Source organism: Beta vulgaris, chromosome 5, assembly GCF_026745355.1.
Source record: "Beta vulgaris subsp. vulgaris cultivar EL10 chromosome 5, EL10.2, whole genome shotgun sequence".
In the NCBI taxonomy this organism is placed as follows: Eukaryota; Viridiplantae; Streptophyta; class Magnoliopsida; order Caryophyllales; family Amaranthaceae; genus Beta; species Beta vulgaris.
The window spans coordinates 5,889,276-5,911,488 of NC_079206.1; the positions used below are offsets into that span (position 1 = coordinate 5,889,276).

Sequence of the window (22,213 nt, forward strand, 5' to 3'; positions counted from 1 at the left end):
ACCTGTAGTATTTCATAGATCCTTCAATCACTTGTATCATTTTCACAAAATGGCTGTTAATTACTACATTTCTAATACTAATTTAAATTTCTAATAGCTCAGCTAGTAATTTGGCCCCAGATTGTGGTTTTGTCCCCTCAGAAATTCATTGGAAGTAGCCAAGTAGGCAGGAGGTACCAATAGTAATCTTGACGTGCTTGAAAAGGTATTAATTTACAGCTATTTGGAAAGGCTACAGTTACACAACGGGGAGTCGGGGACCTATGGCGTAAATTATATAGTAGACAAAGAAAAAAGACCAACATGTTTTGCTTCCAGTGAAAAGAAGATAACAACGTTACAAGCCACTTCGAAAGTTGGTGAGAGATATCTCGGTGGTTAGACACCATGTCATCCGTAGACCGTAGCTTGATCTCTGCTATCATCAAATACAACCTCTTCTTCTTCTTATTCATGAACGCGCTTTCTCTGCTCCATGTACCCTGTCGTTCCAATTAATCTCTCCTGCTTCTGTCAAACGAGAAGCTCTTCCTTTCTTCTTTAGCAAGTTTTCCCCTAGCATCCTCAATTACCAAAAAGAATACATCCCATCCTCAGCACTGCCAGTAACTACAACCTAATTATCAACCAGAAGTTAAGGTAGGGCTAGGAGTCCTTAACCGAGGCCAACTGTCCAACTCTTTGGAGGTCTTGATCCTTTGGCAGAAGAAAAGATGGAAGGAATCGAGGTATGATAAGACCCGCTACTACACAGAGCAAGGCTAAAGCTGCAACCAGCCAAGCTTTGTGGGGAATGCCCAACATCAGCTCATCACAAACTGTCATAGTTAGAAGCTAGGATGAGTAACACGTGCGAATTTGTATTGGCATAAGTATAGCGGAAGGATTTAAAAAAAAATGTTCGCATGACATGAATAATGAGAATGTCAAACAGGTAAAACAAGAAACATTTTCAATACAAAGGATAAGCATCATATTAGTTATTTTTTTAAGGTGAACAAACTGATTTACACTAATACATCTCATTCTACCTTAGCAATTGAAACCACCAAAGGTTAATGGACACATAACAGAGACAAATTTAGAGTACATTCAGGAGACTGCATAATGAATGCCAGATACTTGCCAAGATGACATGAGCTTAATTCATTTACTTGTATTTAAGGAGGGCTTTAATCCTTAACTTCACTGCATAAACTAAACATAAGCAAAAAGAGTTGAAGATAAGGAGATATGCATGTACAATGTAGAGACAAGGTCAAACAAGCATTTACACCAGCTATACTAAAATGTCTCGACATAACCATCCTCCTTATCACGATTGAATCAATGAGAATGAAGTATAATGTCCAGACCAAAGACAAGAAAGAAGCATACCTATATTGAACAGAATACTCTCCCTTTCTTGGACACCAGGTATTGCCACAAATCCCTCAGGTTCCACAGTAATCGAAACATACAATCCACCCTGTCCATGACCCACAATTAAAAGCCATAAATCATGAGATGATCATGGATAAGCAAGGAGCATAGTCAAACCTGATGGTTGATCTCGTCAAGGTCCTCTGCCTTGAAAATCAGTTTCTCAGTATTGAGCAATTTCCGTAGCTTATTCATTCCAATATCAGAATTTCCTCTCTTCAATTGTAAAGAAAACATCGCGGGTATCTGTAACGCAAACAACATCTTCAATAAGCTTGTGATCAACAATATCTCAAGGAAGATTGCACAAGTTCAAAAGATGCTAAAAGTACATACAGAAGCTGGGTATGATATCTTCACTTCATACCAAGTATAAGGTTTCAGCCCTTGCAGCAAATAATCGCGGGATCCCATCCGCAATGGCAGAGTTTCCCTAAAGAGCTCCTTCCCAACAACCAATACTTTGTGATCAACACTGTATCGTTAATTAATTCATCAGACATAAAATCTCACATAAACCCAAGAATCACAAACATAAATTTATCAAAATAAGCTTCCAATGCATTTTCTGGGACACAATTTCTTACATACACCCAAGTGTAGTTTAGGCACCCTAGATGTTCTAGAAAGTATATTTGGTGACTGTATATATGTTCTTGAAGTTATATGAGAACATGATTACATTTTTGGTGGGGGGCTAAAAGTATTAGGGTGCACACAAATTTCATTGAAGCAACAGTAGATTGAGATAATTTAACATACAAACAAAACATGGATAACATCAATGCAATTGAAAGTTGAAATCTTTAGAAGTAATGAGATGCAATAGTTTGTAAGTTGGTTGAAACAAGAAATTGACTAATTTTGAGTTCTTACTCGATCATAAAAAACATAATAGCAGAAAATATAATGCTATAAATGGCGAAAAAAAAAGGAAGGAAATTGACTTAAATAAAAGAAGATGGAATACGAACTCAAATCCAGAAGTGAGAGTTGAGAAGCAAAGGAGAGAGAAGGCAAGAAAGTTGGCAATGGACAACATTTCAACTGCTCAGAATCGCCTTCTGCAGGAGCCAGGAGGGAAGAGAGAGAGAGAGAGCACCGGGCGAACGACTGACGGGTAAGGGGTTTAGGGCCTTGATAAAAATTGACAAAAAAGGTCTGAATTTTAGGCGAAAATTTTTGAAAGGTTTGAACTATTGATTAGCCTATATAAGTCTCAATTTTAGGGGGTCTTAACTTTTAGCGGGTCTCGTTGACTTAAAACGGACGATTTTTTTAAAAAAACTCACCTAGGCCAACGACTGACGGGTAAGGGGTTTAGGGCCTTGATAAAAATTGACAAAAGAGGTCTGAATTTTAGGCGATAATTTTTGAAAGGTTTGAACTATTGATTAGCCTATATAAGTCTCAATTTTAGGGGGTCTTAACTTTTAGCGGGTCTCGTTGATTTAAAACGGACGATTTTTTTAAAAAAACTCACCTAGTTCCTGCTTCCCTCCTTCAATCAACCCTTCTAGTGTGACCTAAGTTTTACAAATTATGACCTATTAAGCCAGTTTCAAGTCACTAAGGCCCGTTAAAAGTTAATACCCCTAAAGTTGGGACCTGCACAGGTTAATCAATAATTCAGACATTTTAAAAATTATCACCCAAAATTGAGACATGTATCGTCAATTTTTCCTTTTTTTTTATTAGGAAAGATAATTGGTTTAAACACCAACCCCTGCTAGACTACTAATCCGTCGGAGACACCAGGTTAGAGGTTGGGTATAAGTTTAAACAGTTTAAAAGTAAATGCCCCAACATATTATTGGGATGAAAATTCTAATCGTTAGCAATACCCTGGAATTCGTAGTAGTACTCCACTAAGCTACCACATCTTTTTCGGTTTAGGGCCTTAATGCCTATTACTTAATAGGCTTTTTGTATAAGGAAGAGGTGAAGAACTAAAAATTGACTAATAATTATTTTTTTAAAAAAATTTGACTCGTTGCCTATTAGTTTTAATTTTTATTTGGGATGATGAATATGAAAATGCTATACAATGGGAAAAAAAAAGTGCATAGGATTTTGGGCATTGGTTTTTCGAAATCGATATCTTGCTTTTAGAATTCGCGACTAGCATTTAAAAGCTCAGTGGAGAACCACCACCAATTACAGAGCATTGTCTAGGGTTCGAATCTTCATCCCAACAATATGTTGGCCATAAACTGTGTTAGCGTCGTACCCAGTATCTGAGCTAGTGTTCCCCACTAATAGCCTAGCAAGGGTTGGTATTCAACCCAATTATTTTGAGATTTATAGTGATAAAATTTTTCCTTTTTCTAAAAATAACTATTCCTCTATTATCATATTTTTTTCCATAGTAGAATTTCAATCCCTATTCCCGAATTTCCTCACCAAATTGATGAACAATTATCCCAATTCATAACCCTATGCATAATTAAGCCTAATGCTCTAATTATATAAACTCTAATTTGCAAAATTTCCAAAATTATAAACCCTAACCCCACAATTAGGTAATTAAGAGGCATATACTTGTTTCCAAAAGAAAATTTTGAACCCTATAGGTCTTCAATTTGATGCAACGAATTAGGGAGATATATAATTTGAGAGATGAGCCACACAACTGCTTGAGGAAGGAGGATGCGGGGCCTGGTAACAAATTCCGTTAATTGGTAATGTCATTCAAAAACTTGAAGTTAGAGATTACTCACTCTTAGGTCGATGACTTATGATGAGAAACTATAAAAGAATTCACATGAGAAAAACATGATTAAGCTTATCCTATTGACAGAATTATTAGAGCAAGATAATTGTAGTCACTTTGGTGGTTAACTCATTAATCGAAGTGAAGAACTCTTTTAAGTAAATTACTAAGTTATTAACCACTACCATGGTCCTAAATTATTCCAATAATCACATTAGATTATGCTCCAATAATTATTGTGATTGTTTTCCCTTGCAAACCAAGTTCAACTATTCAAGTGTCACAAACTTATGTGAAAGGTAGCTAATGGCCATGTTTGGTAAATGGCTTTTTCATTGGCTTTTGGCTTTTCAATTTGGTCAAATAGCCAAAAAAAGTGTTTGGTTATTGACTTTTTGGTTGACTGAAAAGCTGACTTTTAAGCCAAAATGAAAAGCTGTCTGGAACAGTTTTTTGAATTGACTTTTGGCTTCTTGGCCCACAAACCCTCTAATAAACATCCAACAACCACAATTATTTTTGCCAAATACTTTTGCAAACATCTGACTTAAACAACCAACTTAAAAAACAATACATACATCCAAATGCTTCCAGTCAGTTAAACAAGTCAACTAAATCAGCCAACAGCCAACCGCCAAACAACCCCAATATGTAATTGTATTTCAACTCTTGAAGCATCAAGCACATTTGTAGAGAAGCCAATAAAGTGGCGGATAGAATCGCCAATATCGGCCACTTAGTTACTTCTTCCTTTATTATAGATGATTGTAATACTTCTACTCTTCATCATATTTTGATAAACGTTCAATGAGATATTTCCCTCGTGCGAAAGGCCTCCTAGTTCTATTTTTCCTTGCCTGAAGAAGATTGCACTTGAAAGCTGAAATCAAATGATCCAAGTCTAATAGTCTACCGTCTCAACTCCAAAGCAGCCATGTTATCTAGTAGTATTACTTCGTCGTTGTATCCCTCAAATTTAAGCCCATCTCCCATAATCCGGTTTCTCTCTCCTCCACAATACGCAACACTCCGTTTACCCAGGATTTCTCGCCCCAATTATACCCGAAACACCATCATTTGTTGTATTCGCAAAAACAAAACATGGGTTCCTGCTTTGTTAACCGCTGGTGTTGCTCTGGCTTTGGTGGGTCCCGCCATTGCTGCAAATTCTCCGCCATTGTTGTCTTCAATTGAGCTTCATGAACCTGAAAATGCCCTCTCTCTCCCCACCTGGGCTATCCATGTGTCCAGTGTTGTCGAATGGTGAGCAGGTCTCAACTTTTCTCTCTTAATTGTGTTTTTTAATTATGATTTTAAGTGCTGTAATTGGTTATATTGTAATTTTAGTTGCTTTTTCTTAATGGGTTTTGGTTTAATTTCTCTGGGGTTTTTTTTTTATAAAAAAATGTAATGATATGTTTGTTATTTGGGTTTTGATGTTCTTAAAGGGTGATAGCAATGGCTTTGGTGTGGCAATATGGGGAGAAACCTGGCAAGGAATCTTGGAAAGGTCTTACTTGGGGAATGGTAAGTTTGAGTTTGTGCTTGTAAGTTGTAACTACTGCAATTTTGTGATTTTGGGTATGTTTTGTGATTGACCCAAATCAGTACATACACACGTCCGTATGATAAGAACCATACGCCATGATGAACATGAAAAACTAGATTATGAACACAAAGACCAAAACCAATGAGTCAATGACATGTACCAACAGAGATGTACGTATGTTCATTTGGCTTGGTATCCATGTACATATGTTTATTTGGCTTGTTATCCATGTACATTTGGCTTGTTATGTACATGTGCGCACCATGCTCTATATATTAGTGTGTGCACCATCTAGCCGTTGTGATTGAAGCTTACATAAAAAATTGTGCTTTTAGCTACTGTTTATAATGCTATAATATTGTGATTGATGCTTTCATAAATGGGTTACTAGGGGAACTATGATCTTGGGTATGGGTTTGTCATTGAAGCTTAGATAAACTTCTAGTTTTAAATAAGTGCAATGTATTAGGGTTTGAGGTGATAATGCTATGAGCCTGACTGGCTGGCAAGCTACTAAAAAATCGGTAGGCTCACGAATGGAAGTATATATTTTTTTTTACTATTGTAGTTTTTCTTTAACTTGTCAAGAATTTAGATGATACTTAGGAGGACATCAAAAAAGTATAGAGATAGGAATGTTATAAATTGAGAAAGTAATTTTTAGGTTGCTATGTTGAGCAAGTCAATAAGTTAAACTTGATAATATTGAGTTGAAGGTTCAAAGTTTGGCTAGAGCTCAAAATGTGGATTTGACAAGTCGGGTGAACTACCCGAAGCTTGAGCTCATTGTGAATGCTAGTTAGGGTGTTGTCATTGCATTTGATGATGTTTGCATTTTCTTTTTGTGATCCAACAATGAACAGTGTGGCCTAATTTTCTAATGTGATGATATATGACTGCTTTTGATGTAGTGGTACACTTTTAGTAATAAGCACACATGTTTTGTAGGATGTTATATACTCTCTCTGCTCTTTTTTGATAGTTACACTTGGTATTTTTGCACTATTCACATTCACCACTTTGACCATCATTTGTGCTTTCTACGTAAGGGAAAAAGTCATATAGGATCTTGTTTAATTCGTTTCAATATGTATTTTTGAAATATAAACTTTTGATACTTTTTACATGCATAATTAAAAATGTCAATGCTCAAAGTTTTACATCAGCAAGCGTGAAGATCAAAATGTAACTATTAAATAAGAACAGAGGGAGATATAATCTGGAATATTAAAAAAATATCAAAGTGTCAAAATTAGACATTTGTATGCCTTCATTGTCGAAATCTGTAGGTGCTTGAAATGATGATAGCATCTATGAAATCTCATAATCCACATCACTGTCCATGTGATGCCTTGACCACAAGATGTCATGCACGTGCCTAAACCACCACTAAGATTTGTTTACTCAAGGCGCCAAAAGAAGTAAAGGAGGTTCTAGAAGGGTGAGCTGGCTCATGATGAGGCAATGATTGGAATGACAGCTATTTTGTCTTTACTAATATTCTAGCTATTTTGTCTTTTGCTCAGAATAATACCGTTGTCCAGATATTTTCTAGGGCAGTGCATAGGAGTAAGTCTATAAATAGTAGAAGGTTGTATTTAGGAGATCATCCAGAAAATATTGAGTGAAGTTTGTTCTTGGGAGGAACCCAGCTCCTCGAAAGCTGTGGAAAATTATCTTAATATACTATCTTTCTGTTTCTGTCTCATTTGATTGCTACTGAATTTTCGTGAACCTAGTTGATTCATTACAACTTGGTATCAGAGCATCTAAGATCCTAAGAGGACCATACTCTCAGAAACATGGCACCCACGCAGCAACAACGGTTGGAGCAGTTGGAGCAAGACTTTAATGGCTTGCACGCTGCCTTTACGAAGATGTTGAACAACCAACAAGGGTTGGGAGAGAGGCTCGAAGGGAGGATGAATCGAGCCAGGGAGAACACGGAGCTTCTGCTGGGGCAGCTCCGAGACGAACAGAGGAAGTTCCAAGAAGACATAAAGACGTCCTTGCTGACACTAAAGGCCACCATGCCTGAGGCGTCGGCCACCCCGAGTGGAGAGAGAACGGAATCTATAGCAGGAGAGGGGGCTGGAAATCTTTTCCTTCATAACGGAGACCCACCGGTAACGGTAAAGACCGGAAATTGGAGGTTTAGGAAGCTAGATATGCCACTCTTTGATGGGTCGAACCCGGATGGATGGATACTAAAGGCATAGAGGTACTTTGAGTTTTATCGACTTAAGGAAGACGAAAAACTGGAGGCTGCTGTAGTATCTCTCGAAGCGTGGTACCAGTGGGAGCACCGCCGAAAACCGGTGCAACGTTGGGAGGAGATGAAGACTCTGTTACTCAGGCAATTCAGACCCACTCACAAAGGGTCACTTTATGAACAATGGTTGACCTTGGAGCAGGAAGGGACAGTGATGGATTACAAAAGGAGGTTTATTGAGTATGCAGCACCACTGGATAATCTGCCAGAATCTATAGTAATGGGCCAATTTATAAAAGGGTTGAAGGAGAATATAAAAGCTGAGGTCCATTTATTGGGCCCTATTAGTGTGGACCAGGCCATGGATTTGGCATTAAAAGCTGAAGTCAAAATAAATAGCCAAACCACTATGACCAAGCCCAAAAACCTAACCTTATCCTCATCTTTTATTAACCACGCAAAGAACCCAGCCCAAAACTATACCAAAACTATCCCCACTTACCCAAAAAGTAACCCCACCCCTTACCAGATGACAAACACGAAAACCAACCCCATCACAAACACCTACTCAAACCTGCGAAACCAGCCACCTGTGCGTCGTCTGTCGGAGCAAGAATTACAGGATCGCCGTGAAAATGGGTTGTGCTTCCGTTGTGACGATAAATGGTCGCAAGGACACCGTTGTCAGAAAAAAGAGTTTAGCATCCTTGTTCTTGATGGAGAAGAGGACCCCCCACCAGAAGAAAAGGAGGATGATGAAGCACCAGGCGCTGAAACCGACGCCACCATCGCCACGGTGGAACTATCCCTGAACTCGGTAGTGGGTTTAACAAACCCGAAAACAATGAAACTCATGGGCCTCATCAATGGGTGCGAGGTGGTAGTTATGGTGGACCCGGGGGCCACGCATAACTTTATTTCTCTAAAGACAGTAGAAAAGCTGGAAATTCCATTACAAGGTGACACCAATTTTGGCGTTTCCTTAGGCACCGGTACCATGGTGAAGGGGAAAGGAAATTGCAGGGGAGTAATGGTGGAAATGCAAGGGCTTATAATTCAAGAAGACTTCTTGCCTCTTGAATTAGGAAACTCCGATGTCATCTTAGGAGTTCAGTGGCTGGAAAAGTTGGGGTCAGTGACCACCAACTGGAAATCTCAGGTGATGAAATTCAAAAGTGGGGGAGAAGAGGTGACACTTTAGGGTGATCCCTCCTTGGATAGAACTCGAATCTCACTAAAAGCTATGTTGAGGGCCTTAAGAGTAGAAAGGCAGGGATCTTGGTGGAAATGAACCACAGTGAAGGGAGAGAAATAGGGGACGAGTGGAGTATGGAAATTGTCGTGCCTTGCAATCTACAACCCATCATCAAACAGTATCACCACGTGTTCAATATGCCCAGAGGACTTCCCCCATCAAGGGGAAGAGAGCACAACATTGTGTTGAAAGAAGGGAGCAACCCCGTATCAGTAAGACCCTACCGTTACCCACAAGTACAGAAGAGCGAAATAGAAAAATTGGTAAGTGATATGTTGGCTGCCGGTATCATCCAACCTTCAACCAACCCTTTTTCTAGTCCGGTACATCTTGTTAAAAAAAAAGATGGGTCATGGTGCTTTTGTGTAGATTACCGGGCACTCAACAAAGAAACAGTTCCGGACAAGTATCCCATCCCGGTAATAGATGAGTTGCTAGACGAATTATGGGGGTCGACCATTTTTTCTAAACTGGACTTGAAGTCCGGATATCATCAGATACGAGTAAGAAGGGAAGATGTCCACAAAACGGCTTTTCGTATCACGAAGGTCACTACGAGTTCCTTGTAATGCCGTTCGGTTTAACGAATGCTCCAGCCACATTTCAATCCCTCATGAACGAGGTATTCAGGCCATTTTTAAGAAAATTCGTACTGGTATTCTTCGACAACATATTAGTATATAGTCCTGATGCAGAAACTCACAGCCATCATTTAGAGCAAGTCTTGTGTACCTTGGCAGAAAACAGCTTGTATGCTAATATGAGCAAGTGTGAATTTGGAAAACAACAAATAGCGTATCTGGGACATGTGATTTCAGCCCAAGGGGTAGCTGCGGATCAAGATAAAGTAAAGGCTGTGGTAGCTTGGGCCCTTCCACAGTCCATCAGGGAGCTAAGGGGTTTTTTGGGCCTCATCGGGTACTATCGCAAATTTATAGCGAATTATGCCAAGATTGCTGCACCTCTCACTGATCAGCTTTGAAAGGATAGTTTCGCATGGACTGCAGCACCCACTCAAGCCTTTGAAACCTTGAAGAAAGCCATGGTAGCATCCCCCGTATTGGCCATGCCTGACTTCACACAACAGTTCATCATCGAAGCAGATGCTTCGGGATATGGCTTAGGGGCTGTGCTTATGCAAAACAGCAGGCCCATTGCATATTACAACCATGTGTTGGGCCATCGTGGGCGTCTTAAATCAATTTACGAGAAGAAGCTTATGGCGATTGTATTGGCTGTGCAAAAGTGGAGACACTACCTGTTGGGTAGACGATTTGTGATAAGAACGGACCAGAAAAGCTTGAAATTCATAATGGAGCAGCGGGAGGTAGGGGCCGAATACCAACGCTGGGTAAGTAAATTAATGGGGTTTGAGTTTGAGATCCATTACAAGCCTGGAGAAGCCAACAGCGTGGCGGACGCACTCTCGAGACAAGGCTCTGCCTCCATTGAATTTAAGGCTATATTATCTAGCAGTGGCCCAAACCTAGAGGAAGTGCAGGCCCAATTGCAAGGGGATCCATACATACAACAATTAGTGGCAGATTTAAGGGAGAGAGGGCCACACATGGAGGGATTTACGGTGGAAAATGGGCTGGTCTTATATAAGGGTCGCATAGTGCTACCTCCAAAATCGCCTCTGGTTCACAAGCTTCTAACTTTCTACCATGATAGCCCAAATGGGGGACATTCCGGAGATCTTAAAACCTATTTGCGTATGGCTTCTGAATGGTACTGGGCTGGAATGAGGAGAATGGTAGCCCAATATGTGAAAGAATGTCAAGTGTGTCAGCAGAACAAAGCCTCCACGCAAAGCCCAGCAGGCCTCCTCCAACCATTACCACTGCCCAATCAGGTTTGGGAAGATATTACTATGGATTTTATTGAGGGTCTTCCCCCCTAAAAAGGGGTCGATACTATCCTAGTGGTGGTGGACCGTTTCACCAAATTTGCCCATTTCATAAGCCTCAAACATCCATTTACAGCAGCTACTGTAGCAGGGGTGTTCATTCAAGAAATTGTGAGACTTCACGGATTTCCTGCATCCATCATATCTGATCGAGACAAAATCTTCATGAGTATGTTTTGGAGAGAATTGTTTAAGCTACATGGTACGAGTCTCAAGCGCAGCACGGCATATCATCCACAAACGGATGGACAAACCGAGAATGTAAACAAAGCCCTTGAGACCTATTTAAGGTGCTTCGTGAATGGGCAACCAAGAAGGTGGGCAAGCTGGCTGCCATGGGCAGAATTTTGGTATAACACTTCACCTCATGTGTCCACTCGGATGACACCCTTTAAGGCTCTATATGGGAGGGACCCTCCCCCCCTCATCAGGGCCGGACACAATCAAACCCCTGTGGGTTCCTTGGATAACCTACTGCAGGAACGAGATGTCTTATTGGATGACTTAAGAGTGAATCTGTTGAGGGCTCAACAGAAGATGAAATTTTGGGGCTGACAAAAAGAGAAGAGAATTACAGTTTGAAGTGGGTGACTATGTGTATCTTAAGCTGCAGCCTTATCGACAGAGATCCCTAGCCAGAAGGCCCTATGAAAAGCTCGCTGCATGCTATTATGGTCCCTTCCTGGCTACAGATCGCATAGGGGAAGTGGCATACAAATTGGAATTACCACCAAGCAGCAAAATACATCCCGTGTTTCACATCTCCCAATTGAAACCAGCAAAGGGCAACCACATTCCCCCCACTCAGCTGCCTGAACAATTGAACTCTGACTTGGAACTCATGGTAGAACCAGAAGCACTCTTAGATGCTCGCTATGGAACACCAGGACATGAGAAACCTATGGAAGTCCTCATCAAGTGGAAGCAACTACCAGAAAGTGAAGCTACATGGGAAGATCTGGCATCAATGGATCAAAGGTTCCCTACCTTCCACCTTGAGGACAAGGTGAAACTTTGGGCCGCAGGTAATGTCATGCACGTGCCTAAACCACCACTGAGGTTTGTTTACTCAAGGCGCCAAAAGAAGTAAAGGAGGTTCTAGAAGGGTGAGCTGGCTCATGATGAGGCAATGATTGGAATGACAGCTATTTTGTCTTTACTAATATTCTAGCTATTTTGTCTTTTGCTCAGAATAATACCGTTGTCCAGATATTTTCTAGGGCAGTGCATAGGAGTAAGTCTATAAATAGTAGAAGGTTGTATTTAGGAGATCATCTAGAAAATATTGAGTGATGTTTGTTCTTAGGAGGAACCCAGCTCCTCGAAAGCTGTGGAAAATTATCTTAATATACTATCTTTCTGTTTCTGTCTCATTTGATTGCTACTGAATTTTCGTGAACCTAGTTGATTCATTACACAAGATGTTCCTGATGCGATATTGCTATGTGAAGATTGAACACCCAACACAACCTCCTATACATGGAAACGATAAGGTATAACAGGATAGTGGGTTATATGAGCTTAAAGTCCTGTGAAGGTTCCATTCCTGTGCCTATAACCGTGATCTGTTTGCCAAAACAGAGGTGTCGATCGTGATCAAGCCATTCCAAATTCTTGTCCCCGAGTTTGTCGATTTAGTTAGGTGACATGCTTCTCTCATCTTTGAAAGCAGATGTGCACAAAGATATTAGTTTTAATTCCGAAAGATTCCAAGAGATTGAGCAGTATGAAGATGAGTATAACTAACTGCAATTTAGGAAGGTTTTCCTTTTGAAGGAAATAGGAACCCTACATTGTTAACCATTAACTTAAGACCTTGCAACGTCATCAAGTATCTCTAGCTCTCAGTTTCGGCTGAGGTTTCACCACTGTAATGCTCACACTGCCTTCAGTTTTGGAACTTTCAACGTTTTGATCTTCAAATTCTGGAAGAATTTACAAGTTTGGTCAGATCAGATCCGGGGGTAATGTAATTTTCCAGCTAAGCAAGATTGACAATTTTCTATTGTTTCCTTTATTGTATGTTGTTATCTTGATGGAAATGGTAGTGGGATATATCTCAAGTCCAGATAATATCTCATTGAATGAGGTAGGAAAACAATGATGTACGTCTAATTGTTTGAAAGGCTGGATGTGTCATGAACGTTGTGGTCTTTCCTCTGACTAGTAAGACACTAATACAATCTATGGTATAGTGGTTCATAAATAGCAAATCTTGGGGTCTTTCCTCTGGATGCATAGCTTGTATGCATAATTTTGGACTAATAAAATTTCTATTAATTACCAAAGAAAAAAGGGAAAAAGCAAGCTATTTTAAGGATTGAAGCTACTTTAGAGGTACTGCTTACAAGTCTTACAACTTACAAGAAACTAGTAATGTGCTCTAACCTGTACTCAGTGCATGATACAAAACCCCTGGACTTTATTGACAAATTGGAATTGAATAGTAGATGAATTGTTCAAAATCAAAAGAACCTATACTTGTCTGCTGTAGCTAACGTATGGTACCTGCTCATTTGCTCTTGTAACTTTTGTTTAAACATTAGATGTTACTGAGTATGCCTTGATTTTAACGTAGTGCTTGTAAATCACTGTCTTTATAAAATTTGCAAATCTGATATTTGTTTAGGTACCCTTACTTGGGGGAGCAATGTGTGCTTGTACATGGCATTTCTTTTACAATGCGGAGTCACTTGAGGTATATTATCATTTCGTTTGTGAATCTAGTAATGGGGAATTGGCAACGATTTTGGCTTCATTCTAAAGACTGAACTACGTTAAGTTACTCATGGCATCTTAACTACTTTTTACTTTTGATTATTTGAAGGTACTGGTGGCGCTTCAAGCTGCATTGACTACTTTTGGCAATGCCACTATGTGTATTGCTGCCTTCCGCATATACAAATCACAGAGCCACACGGAGAATGTATGAAGATCTCATTGGAACCATCATTCTAGTGTCCTGCAAGTATTGGATTTGAGGTATTTTTTCTCTCATCAGTTTGTTGTCTTTCTGTAAAATACTCTTTTCTTTGTTTTGATTCTCCTTTCTCCATTGTTCTGTATTTCTTTCTGATTTTAATGGAAAAGCTCTTTTCCTTTATCAATAGTAGCACCTCGTTGTAGAAGTATGAACTTGTAACTTACTATTTTTCTCGTGAATGCAATTGCAGTTTGACATCTTCTATGAACTTTCATATATAATTGGTTTTTTATTACCTTCTTTATAAAAAGATAGATATAAAATATTTATTTAAATATTTGGGTCTCATAGCAAGTTCTCGCACATGTTACAGTTTACAGAATGGCTGGGGCAACTAAATCTCTATGACTTATTCCCGATTTATTAAGAACAGGGGTAGAATACAGATGAGATGATGCCAGAAAATACGTGTGTATCAGATAATTTATAGCTATATTGACCTCTGATACTTATAAGCCATAGCTGTTCTGTTTTTTGCCCCATTTGGAGTTGGCTAAGGCAGTGGACCCTGCCAGCAAAAAGCTCATGCACCTGCTTCTTAACTTCAGGCTATCTGGCAAGAATGAAAGAGTTCATTGTTCCGAGATGGTATCATGTGGAACTTTGGGATGGAACACTGAAGTCTTATGCATTGTATATCGAGTCTGCAAGAGAATTCACGTAACGGTCAGGGGTTGACCAACGAAACCACCTTTGATGTGTGAGTAGAGGATGATAAGTTATGTTAAGCTGAGGGTTAAGGATTCAAAAGGTACCTGAGTGAGCTAGTGGAGGGGATTCTATACTGGTTTTATGAGTGACCCTGTGATTCTTGGCAATATCTGGTTGGTGATTAAGGTAGCTAACTGTCTTTGCTGCTAGCATCGCTAGCAGGTGTTATCGGCAGATTAGAGATGTGTCCTTCCAGGACGTTCTGCATGGGGACATGATGGTCCTATGGGCTGCTTTGCGTACCCATACAGTTATGATGTTGATTTTACCTTGTTCGGTTGAATGAATGTGCTAGAAGTTTTTAGGATGTCATGTGTTAATTGGTGAAAATAGCCAGCACAATCTGTTTTCTTTACGTAAGCGTTATATTCTAAAATTAACATGATTGTAGAGCAAAACTTTGTTGAATTTCTGTACACCTTGCCTTCATTTTTTGCCTTTTATGGACTTATTTTAAGTTAGGACAAATGAGGTTGTTTCTAGTCAAGTTCATGCATGTTTGAATTTGATTTTGAGAATTGAGATCTATGTTTGGACTTTGAGGTGATATGTGCAAGTCCTACTATATAGATTTTGACTAGAGGAATAGTATAGTGCAGATTGCCAAGGTTGTCATAATTTATAAGACTTTGTTTTCCTAATGTATATTTTTTTGGCTGCATATATGGCGGTGAGGCCAGCGTATTCATATCCCTCCTATGCCTCAATGCCTACTTAAATTACCTAAACAACACCTTTCAATAGATTGGACTCAAAATTTTCTTTGGGTGATGGAGGGGTGGAGTATGAAAGAGTGAGGCTATATGGAGAACCCTATGGAGAACCGTCTCGATTTTCGAGAGGGGTTATATGGTAAATCCACTTGGTGTGAGCCTCATTACCAATTCCTCTCTTTGGTTCACCGGGGAACCTGTCTCTAGTTAGCATTTTTGTTCTGAAATGAGTTGTTTCGCTACTATTTGTACCATACATTTGAATTTTGGAGTAGGTTTCCCGGTTTCCATCTGTACCAAATATATAAATTAGTAATGTATGTGGTTTTTTTTTTAAAAAAGAAGTATTATCACATAAAGTATCAATGACAACTACCAATGACTTCCTGTTGATTTTTTAATTGCTTCACTTTGACTTTCATGTTAAACAATGCACAACTTTAATTATTAATATCTTTACAAATTTATTAGTTAATTTTATTTAAATATATACTTTTAAAAAACTCGTTGTTCTGATATAATATATAATGAGACAAATCCAATAATATATATTTAAAATATATAGTGTAAAAGATTATGGCCACAACGGGGCATTGTCATTGCGAATAGTATAAAAGTTAAAGTGGAACCACTAAACAAATCAAAATATATCATAAACTAGCTCCAATTTGAACTTATGTGTTGGTTTTATTTCCTATGCTTTGGACAGGAAGAAGAGTGAGAGTTCTAATTAGATGTGGCAAACAACTGAACAAGTACTACATATGAATTGGATTCAGTTTGGATAATATTTCTCTGATGAGTGTTTTGGATTAGCGCGGTCTTATTTATGTCTATTGTCAATTAACTTGTTATGATACAAGAAATATAACTATATCTATTTACTGCATGGATTATTCACTTCTAATAGATCATTAAAAAAATAAGGAATTGTTAATATCGAAGTGGATTCTACCTTGCATTATATTCTATTATTAGTGCATTAAATTCCACTAGATCGACCAAGTTTTATCCCTTTAAAGAGTCCTCTTAAACTCCTTTTTGATGTTTTACCGCTTATTCGGCTCTTTACCTTTAGGGCTTGTTCTTCCCACAACTTATTTTCGGTTCAGTTCAGCTCTGTACAATACTTTTACTCTCACATATCTTTATTCATTTCAGTTCAATTCAGTTCAGTTTAGTTTAGTTCAGTTCAGCTGTTTTATATCAATGAGAACAAGTCCTTAATGCTAAATTCAATTATAAAAAATATTAGTCACAAAAATATTTAGATTTCATTGGAGTGGGGTCATATAATTTTGGGTAAAATTGTATATTTTGGCTGAGTAATTCAGATTTCATCATCAAGAATATGTCAGTTTTGCAAGGCCTCTTTTCTATTTTGTAGTGGAGACCACTTCTATACAACACTAAACAAATAGAGTAATACCTAGACAGCACTATCTGCAAGTTGCAAAAATGTTTGGCTGACAACGTTTATTTAAGTGTACCAAGATTACTTCTTACTCATTATTTGGCTAAAATTACGAAGTGTGGGAAAATGGTTTTGATCATACTTGCATTAACATAAAGTATAATTTTGCAAAAGGAGTCGTGGTTAATGATTATTTTGCCGCGTCTGTAGACTAACTGTTCTTTTTACAAGTATCAATCTTTGTGTAGTTCAGTGTATTTCTTACGTCAGTTGTGTTTTTAGAATTGTTACTACTTACTACTATCATTGCTTTGACTCATAATTTTTTTGTCTCTTAATTTAATCAGACTTGTAAGATCCTTGTGTTTTTGCTTAGTTACATGGACTAATTCACCTCAAGTATTCGTGTCAGATCATTGACACTCGTACGTGGATACGAACACTTGGACACTTCATTTTTAATAAAATAGCCGAGTCAAATACTTGGATATATAAGTCTAGGTAACATAGTGTTTTTGTTTAAATTATGGGGAAAACTTGGATAAGAAATTTGAAAACTATTTCCCAGTAAAAATTATGGGATGTGTGGAAGAGCTTTTGGTCATGATTGCATTTTGACAAGATGCTCCCCTTACTATACCATCAAAAGGTGGGCAAAGAAAGGTGAACATTCACTCGATTGCGAAGTTTCTACTGTGTACTATCATTGTGAATGAAGTAGATATCTAAACTTTAGACTATTTTCAGATGTCAAATAGGAGAGGGGCGAGTCCCACTTTAAATAAAGTTTTTTACACGTCTTTATATCTTCGTAATTTAAAATTTAGATATCTTGTCATCGTTTTGAAATGGAAAATTTCATAGTTTGATGAAGGTGACAAAGAATGGCGTTACTTTGTTTCCCTAGACATTCGGGTATCCATGTCCAGCTTGGGGATGTGTCTAGTCGGACTCGACTTTTTTGTGAAAACTTTCAATGATGTTGGCTCAAAATGAAGTGTCTAAGTGTTGTACCCATGTTCGAGTGTCGAGGATCCAACATGGATACTTGAAGTGACATGAAGAATCCAATTAACACAGGGAAGTACTGCCTCAATTCGGATTTAGTTTGTTCACTCAATTTACATGCTGGTGAAAATTTATTTTTACTTTATACATTAAGTACTGACGTGGGGTAGGAGAATCAAACAATAGAAAGTTTTTGTTGTCAAAATTGTTGTTAATTCATTCCAATACATTCGGGTATACAATATGCTTTTTTTGCTCAAAACTAATTTTACATTAATTGGAAACTACTAAACTTTTTATTACTGCAAGCATGATTTGCGAATTTTTCTGTAGCAAATAAATATTGGTGTAAGATGGATATTCAACAAAAGATAAGATTATATAACACTTAGTACCACTACTATTGCTACGTAATTATAGTAGTAGTAGTAAGATATTGACTCATTTATTACTAGTACTATCTTTACCTACAATCCCTTTAATACATATGATAATGATAAGTAGAATGGACTTGCAACTACAAATGGATCACATAATAACAACACCATATCTACTACCGACAACAACTAGTATTATTTTGTAACGTTTTTCGTAAATAAGCAGGCATTATTGAAGAGAACATATCAAACAAAGTTTGACTCACTTGGTAAGTTTCTCACCCCATTGTCCTCATATTCTAGAGATTCGGAGTTCGAGTTTTGCCAAGTGAGAGTAGAGGCTCAGTTCTTACCTTTCCCTTTACTCCCAAGCGCATGAACATATTTAAGTTGAAGTTTGGTGAAAGTCCTAATAATAATAAAACAGGTTCGTGGAATTTACAAGGATTCACCGGATTTATTAAATTAAACATTTAAGGTAGGTCTTGACCTGCATCACATAGGTGGTTCCAAGCCTACTCTAAGCTCTCATGAGTTCGGTCTTGGGACTTTTTTTCATTTTATACCGCGACAACCATTGCCGTGGAGTTAAATGGGGATAAAAACAAGTAAAAAAAAACTGGATTATGTAGTGGAACTCCCTGTGTCCTACATATTTATTGAAGGCAGTGTACAATAATTAACCTCTTTCAGTCTTTTATATATGAAGCCTTATTTTACCAATTACTAAACTGCAAAGTGAAGAGGATCCTTTTTGTCCCTTCCTTTATTTACTTTCACTTTTGGTGCTTTAAAATCTGAAAGACTGTTTATTTTGTTCTTCATCTATACACTGATAACTGCAAGTACATTCAGTCTTGTAAGAGCTGAATTTTAGGAGATGTGTGAAACTTGTTTCTTGTGACTTCACTACCACTACTATAGTTAACTAAAGGTGCCTCCTTTTGAGGCAAAATTTGTAGCTAAAAAACTTCATCTACATTATGCTGTGGCCTGTGGGGTTGCTTGTTTTTTTCACTTCCTTTTGTCATTTTCTCCTACTTTTTTCTACATATGCTCTTTTCAGATATTGGGATGATTTTTTTATAAAAGAGAATAATCCTTTTTTGTTTTGATGATTCAAATAAAAATTGACATTTTACTTTGGGATCTAGTCTGAAAAGCAAAATAAATCAAATTAGAATCAGGTAATTTTGTAAACTTTAATTGAAAAGATATAGAATTTTAATTGCATTTGCATGCTATCGTGCACATTCTTCCTGAAGTGCACCTTTGATTGCTATGAATTAATGGAGTACGGAAATGGCTGGGGTTTAGGAACGAAAACGTCCTTGTAAAGGGGAACCACTTATCTTAGAAGTTTACGTGCTTCATAGGGTATAAATTCCAATTGGTCTTTTCAGTTAAACAGTTTTAATTAGCATGCTACAATCAAAAGGAAGTTAAGAAGAAAATAAAATAAAGCTCCTATATATTACATTTTTCTCCACTAATACAACTTTAAAGATTATACACCTATTCATAAAGTTCACTTAGGAAATCAAGATCTTAATTAGAGCAAAGATGACAAAAAGTGCTGAATGAAATTTTTTCCTGATTATTCCTTAATCTACCCCTAATCTACCCTTTGAAAACACATACTAAAATTGATACTTCAGAACTATTGAATAGAAAATACTAGCAAATCATATATGTCTATATTATGTAGCTCATAAAAATTAGACTAAGATGAGCTTCAGTGATCAATATGGTGTTCTAATTCCAGCTGAGAAGAGTTGATTTTCTTCTGAAACTCCGAAAACAAAGCTTTGTTTTCTTGTCTAAGTAACATAGCCTTTTGCCTTAGTTTTTCATTCTCTTCTAAAATACTTCTGTTCTGTATGTACAACTTGAGATTCTTTAGCTCCATATCCTCCTTATTCGTTCCTTCATATCTTTTCCTGTACCACGAAAGCACACGTTAAATCATCGTAAAATTCTACAAATACGTATAGAACAGGGGTGACATACAAAATTATGTTTATGGAAATGCTATTAGAGTATAAATTATAGAGTTACAACATGTAAGAAAAAAAAAGGCTAATGGTATTATTGCACAGAGGTTGTGGGATCGAGTCTTCGTTCGTGGAGTCATGAGCGGATTAGGTTGGGTAGTTTGTTATTTACGTGACTTAAAAGAGGGCGTTGTATGATAAATGAGTGTATGTTACATTACTAAATATGGAAAAAAAAAGAGACGTAGTAGATGTATTTTGATAACACTTTACCTTACTATAAGAAAACGAACTCGAATTTTCGATCTCTTTGAAGATCGTTGGCGTCCATCGGAATAAGTGGGGGGAGATTGTAGCCAATCTTTTGCAGTACACATAGTTTTATTGTTAACTAAGGTTTGATAGAAAGGAATGAAGCAAGTAGAGCAAGGCAATGAAGGTATAAATGAGTTAAATTTGGAGGTGAATAGAAAGTGGTGAGGGGGGAAAGTTGGAGAAGGTAAAATCCTTTATATAGAATGAGATTATGGATTATGAAAGTATTATTATGTAGCTAAATGGTGAAATGGTGGGCTATAGGTTGGAGAGAGAGATAGAATACGAGTACATCTTTTTTTTTCTTCTTCTTGAATGGTAATGATGGCAGGTAGACTCATGATTACAAAGTTTGGCAAACCCATCTTTGGCTTTGCCACCAAAAGAGTTAAAAGCCTAAGAAGATGGAAAACCTCCTTATTGCTCCATAGTATCACGTTCTTTGCCATGTCCTTGGATCTTATTTCTCAAATTGGCCACGGATCGAGCTGAGCTGAACTGATCTTAAAATTTTGGTCTAGGCCGAAAATGAGCCTGTAGGATGGGCCAGCTCATTCGGCTATGTGCTTTTTATTTTGTTTTTATTTTTTTTTACATCGAAAGAACTTAAAAGGATTAAATAACAAGAAAATGAAGAATATCCTTTCAATAGGCATTTGACATGTCGTGTGCGTATCTAATTTGATGTCATGAGACTTTCTTTACTTGACACCAGACTAGGTTCAAATGGAGTACCAAATCACACATACAAGTAAGATTGCTTTTTCGAGGTTGAGGTGGTGAAGTAGCGGCATCGCTCTTCATCTCATTTCTGAGGTCTAGGGATCAAATTTTATAGGACTCATTTAAATATTTTTCTTATTCCCCTTCGGTGAGTCTCCTTCATCTTAGTGAATTTTTTTTTTAAAAAAAGAATGGTGGATAAAGATGAACATGCTATGCCAAACAAAAAAAAAAAGTTGTCCCGAAACTAGCCTTGGGGTTAGGTTGCTTTAATAAGAAATAATATGTTGTATACATTTTTTTTCCGGATTCAGCTATCATATTATTAATTTGAATATTACTCCATCTGAATATGGCAATGCTCTCTGATTGAGAGAGTAAGCCTTGGTTTTATTGACTTGGATTTTGATTGAGATATTAAGAGTAGATTAATATGAAAATGATCTCATATGGAAATGTATTCGAGTCGATGCTAGAGAAGTAAGTTTCTAATTTTTCCGAATTGAAATTTTTAGGATTAAACCTGATCTGACTCGTTTTTAATTTGATCGACCTTTATTAGAAATCATCACATTCGAAATAATGAAATGAGATTTTGAGAACTGTCATATTACATTTTTGTAATAAATTTTAATTGAAATACTAACACACTCATTAATTATATTGCATTATGAAAAGTGACCTTAAAATGCTAATTTTTGAACAGTGCTTTTCACCTCTATTAGATTTTCAATTTGGTTATTTGAACGCTACTTAAAAAATTGTTGTTGAACGATGTTTAGGTTTGTTCGTAGACACTTTGCGTTAGTTATACATTGTTACACTACATTATTGGTATAATAGTCTTACAATCCTTAAAAACTGGGTGTGTTTGTTTTTCTTATCTTGCCAAATGTGAAAAACAAAATTACTTTT

General features: G+C 37.5%; 2 protein-coding genes across 8 annotated transcripts; one reads left to right on the top strand and one right to left on the bottom strand.

Annotated features, from left to right (window-relative positions):
• Nucleotides 1-174: 174 nt before the first annotated feature.
• LOC104892404 (hypothetical protein) lies at nt 175-2,561 on the bottom strand. The gene is made up of 5 exons (XM_010678328.4): nt 2,397-2,561; nt 1,759-1,897; nt 1,540-1,668; nt 1,378-1,468; nt 175-818 (listed from the first exon to the last, which is right to left on the bottom strand). Exons 1-5 carry the CDS (start codon nt 2,462-2,464, stop codon nt 646-648), a joined length of 600 nt encoding a protein of 199 aa, XP_010676630.1. The 5' UTR covers nt 2,465-2,561; the 3' UTR covers nt 175-645.
• A 2,354-nt stretch (nt 2,562-4,915) lies between these two features.
• On the top strand, nt 4,916-20,733 carry LOC104892403 (hypothetical protein). Of its 7 annotated transcripts, none has more exons than XR_002039876.3 (5): nt 4,919-5,398; nt 5,584-5,662; nt 13,690-13,758; nt 13,888-14,042; nt 17,746-20,733. XR_002039876.3 is itself a non-coding variant. In XM_010678326.4 (4 exons), exons 1-4 carry the CDS (start codon nt 5,070-5,072, stop codon nt 13,990-13,992), a joined length of 582 nt encoding a protein of 193 aa, XP_010676628.1. In that variant the 5' UTR covers nt 4,919-5,069; the 3' UTR covers nt 13,993-14,245. The 7 variants fall into 7 exon arrangements, 2 of the variants coding, with proteins under 2 accessions (XP_057250898.1, XP_010676628.1); XR_007274622.2 differs by lacking the exon at nt 17,746-20,733 and adding an exon at nt 17,229-17,685; XR_789924.4 differs by lacking the exon at nt 17,746-20,733 and adding an exon at nt 16,177-16,411.
• The last annotated feature ends 1,480 nt before the right edge of the window (nt 20,734-22,213 follow it).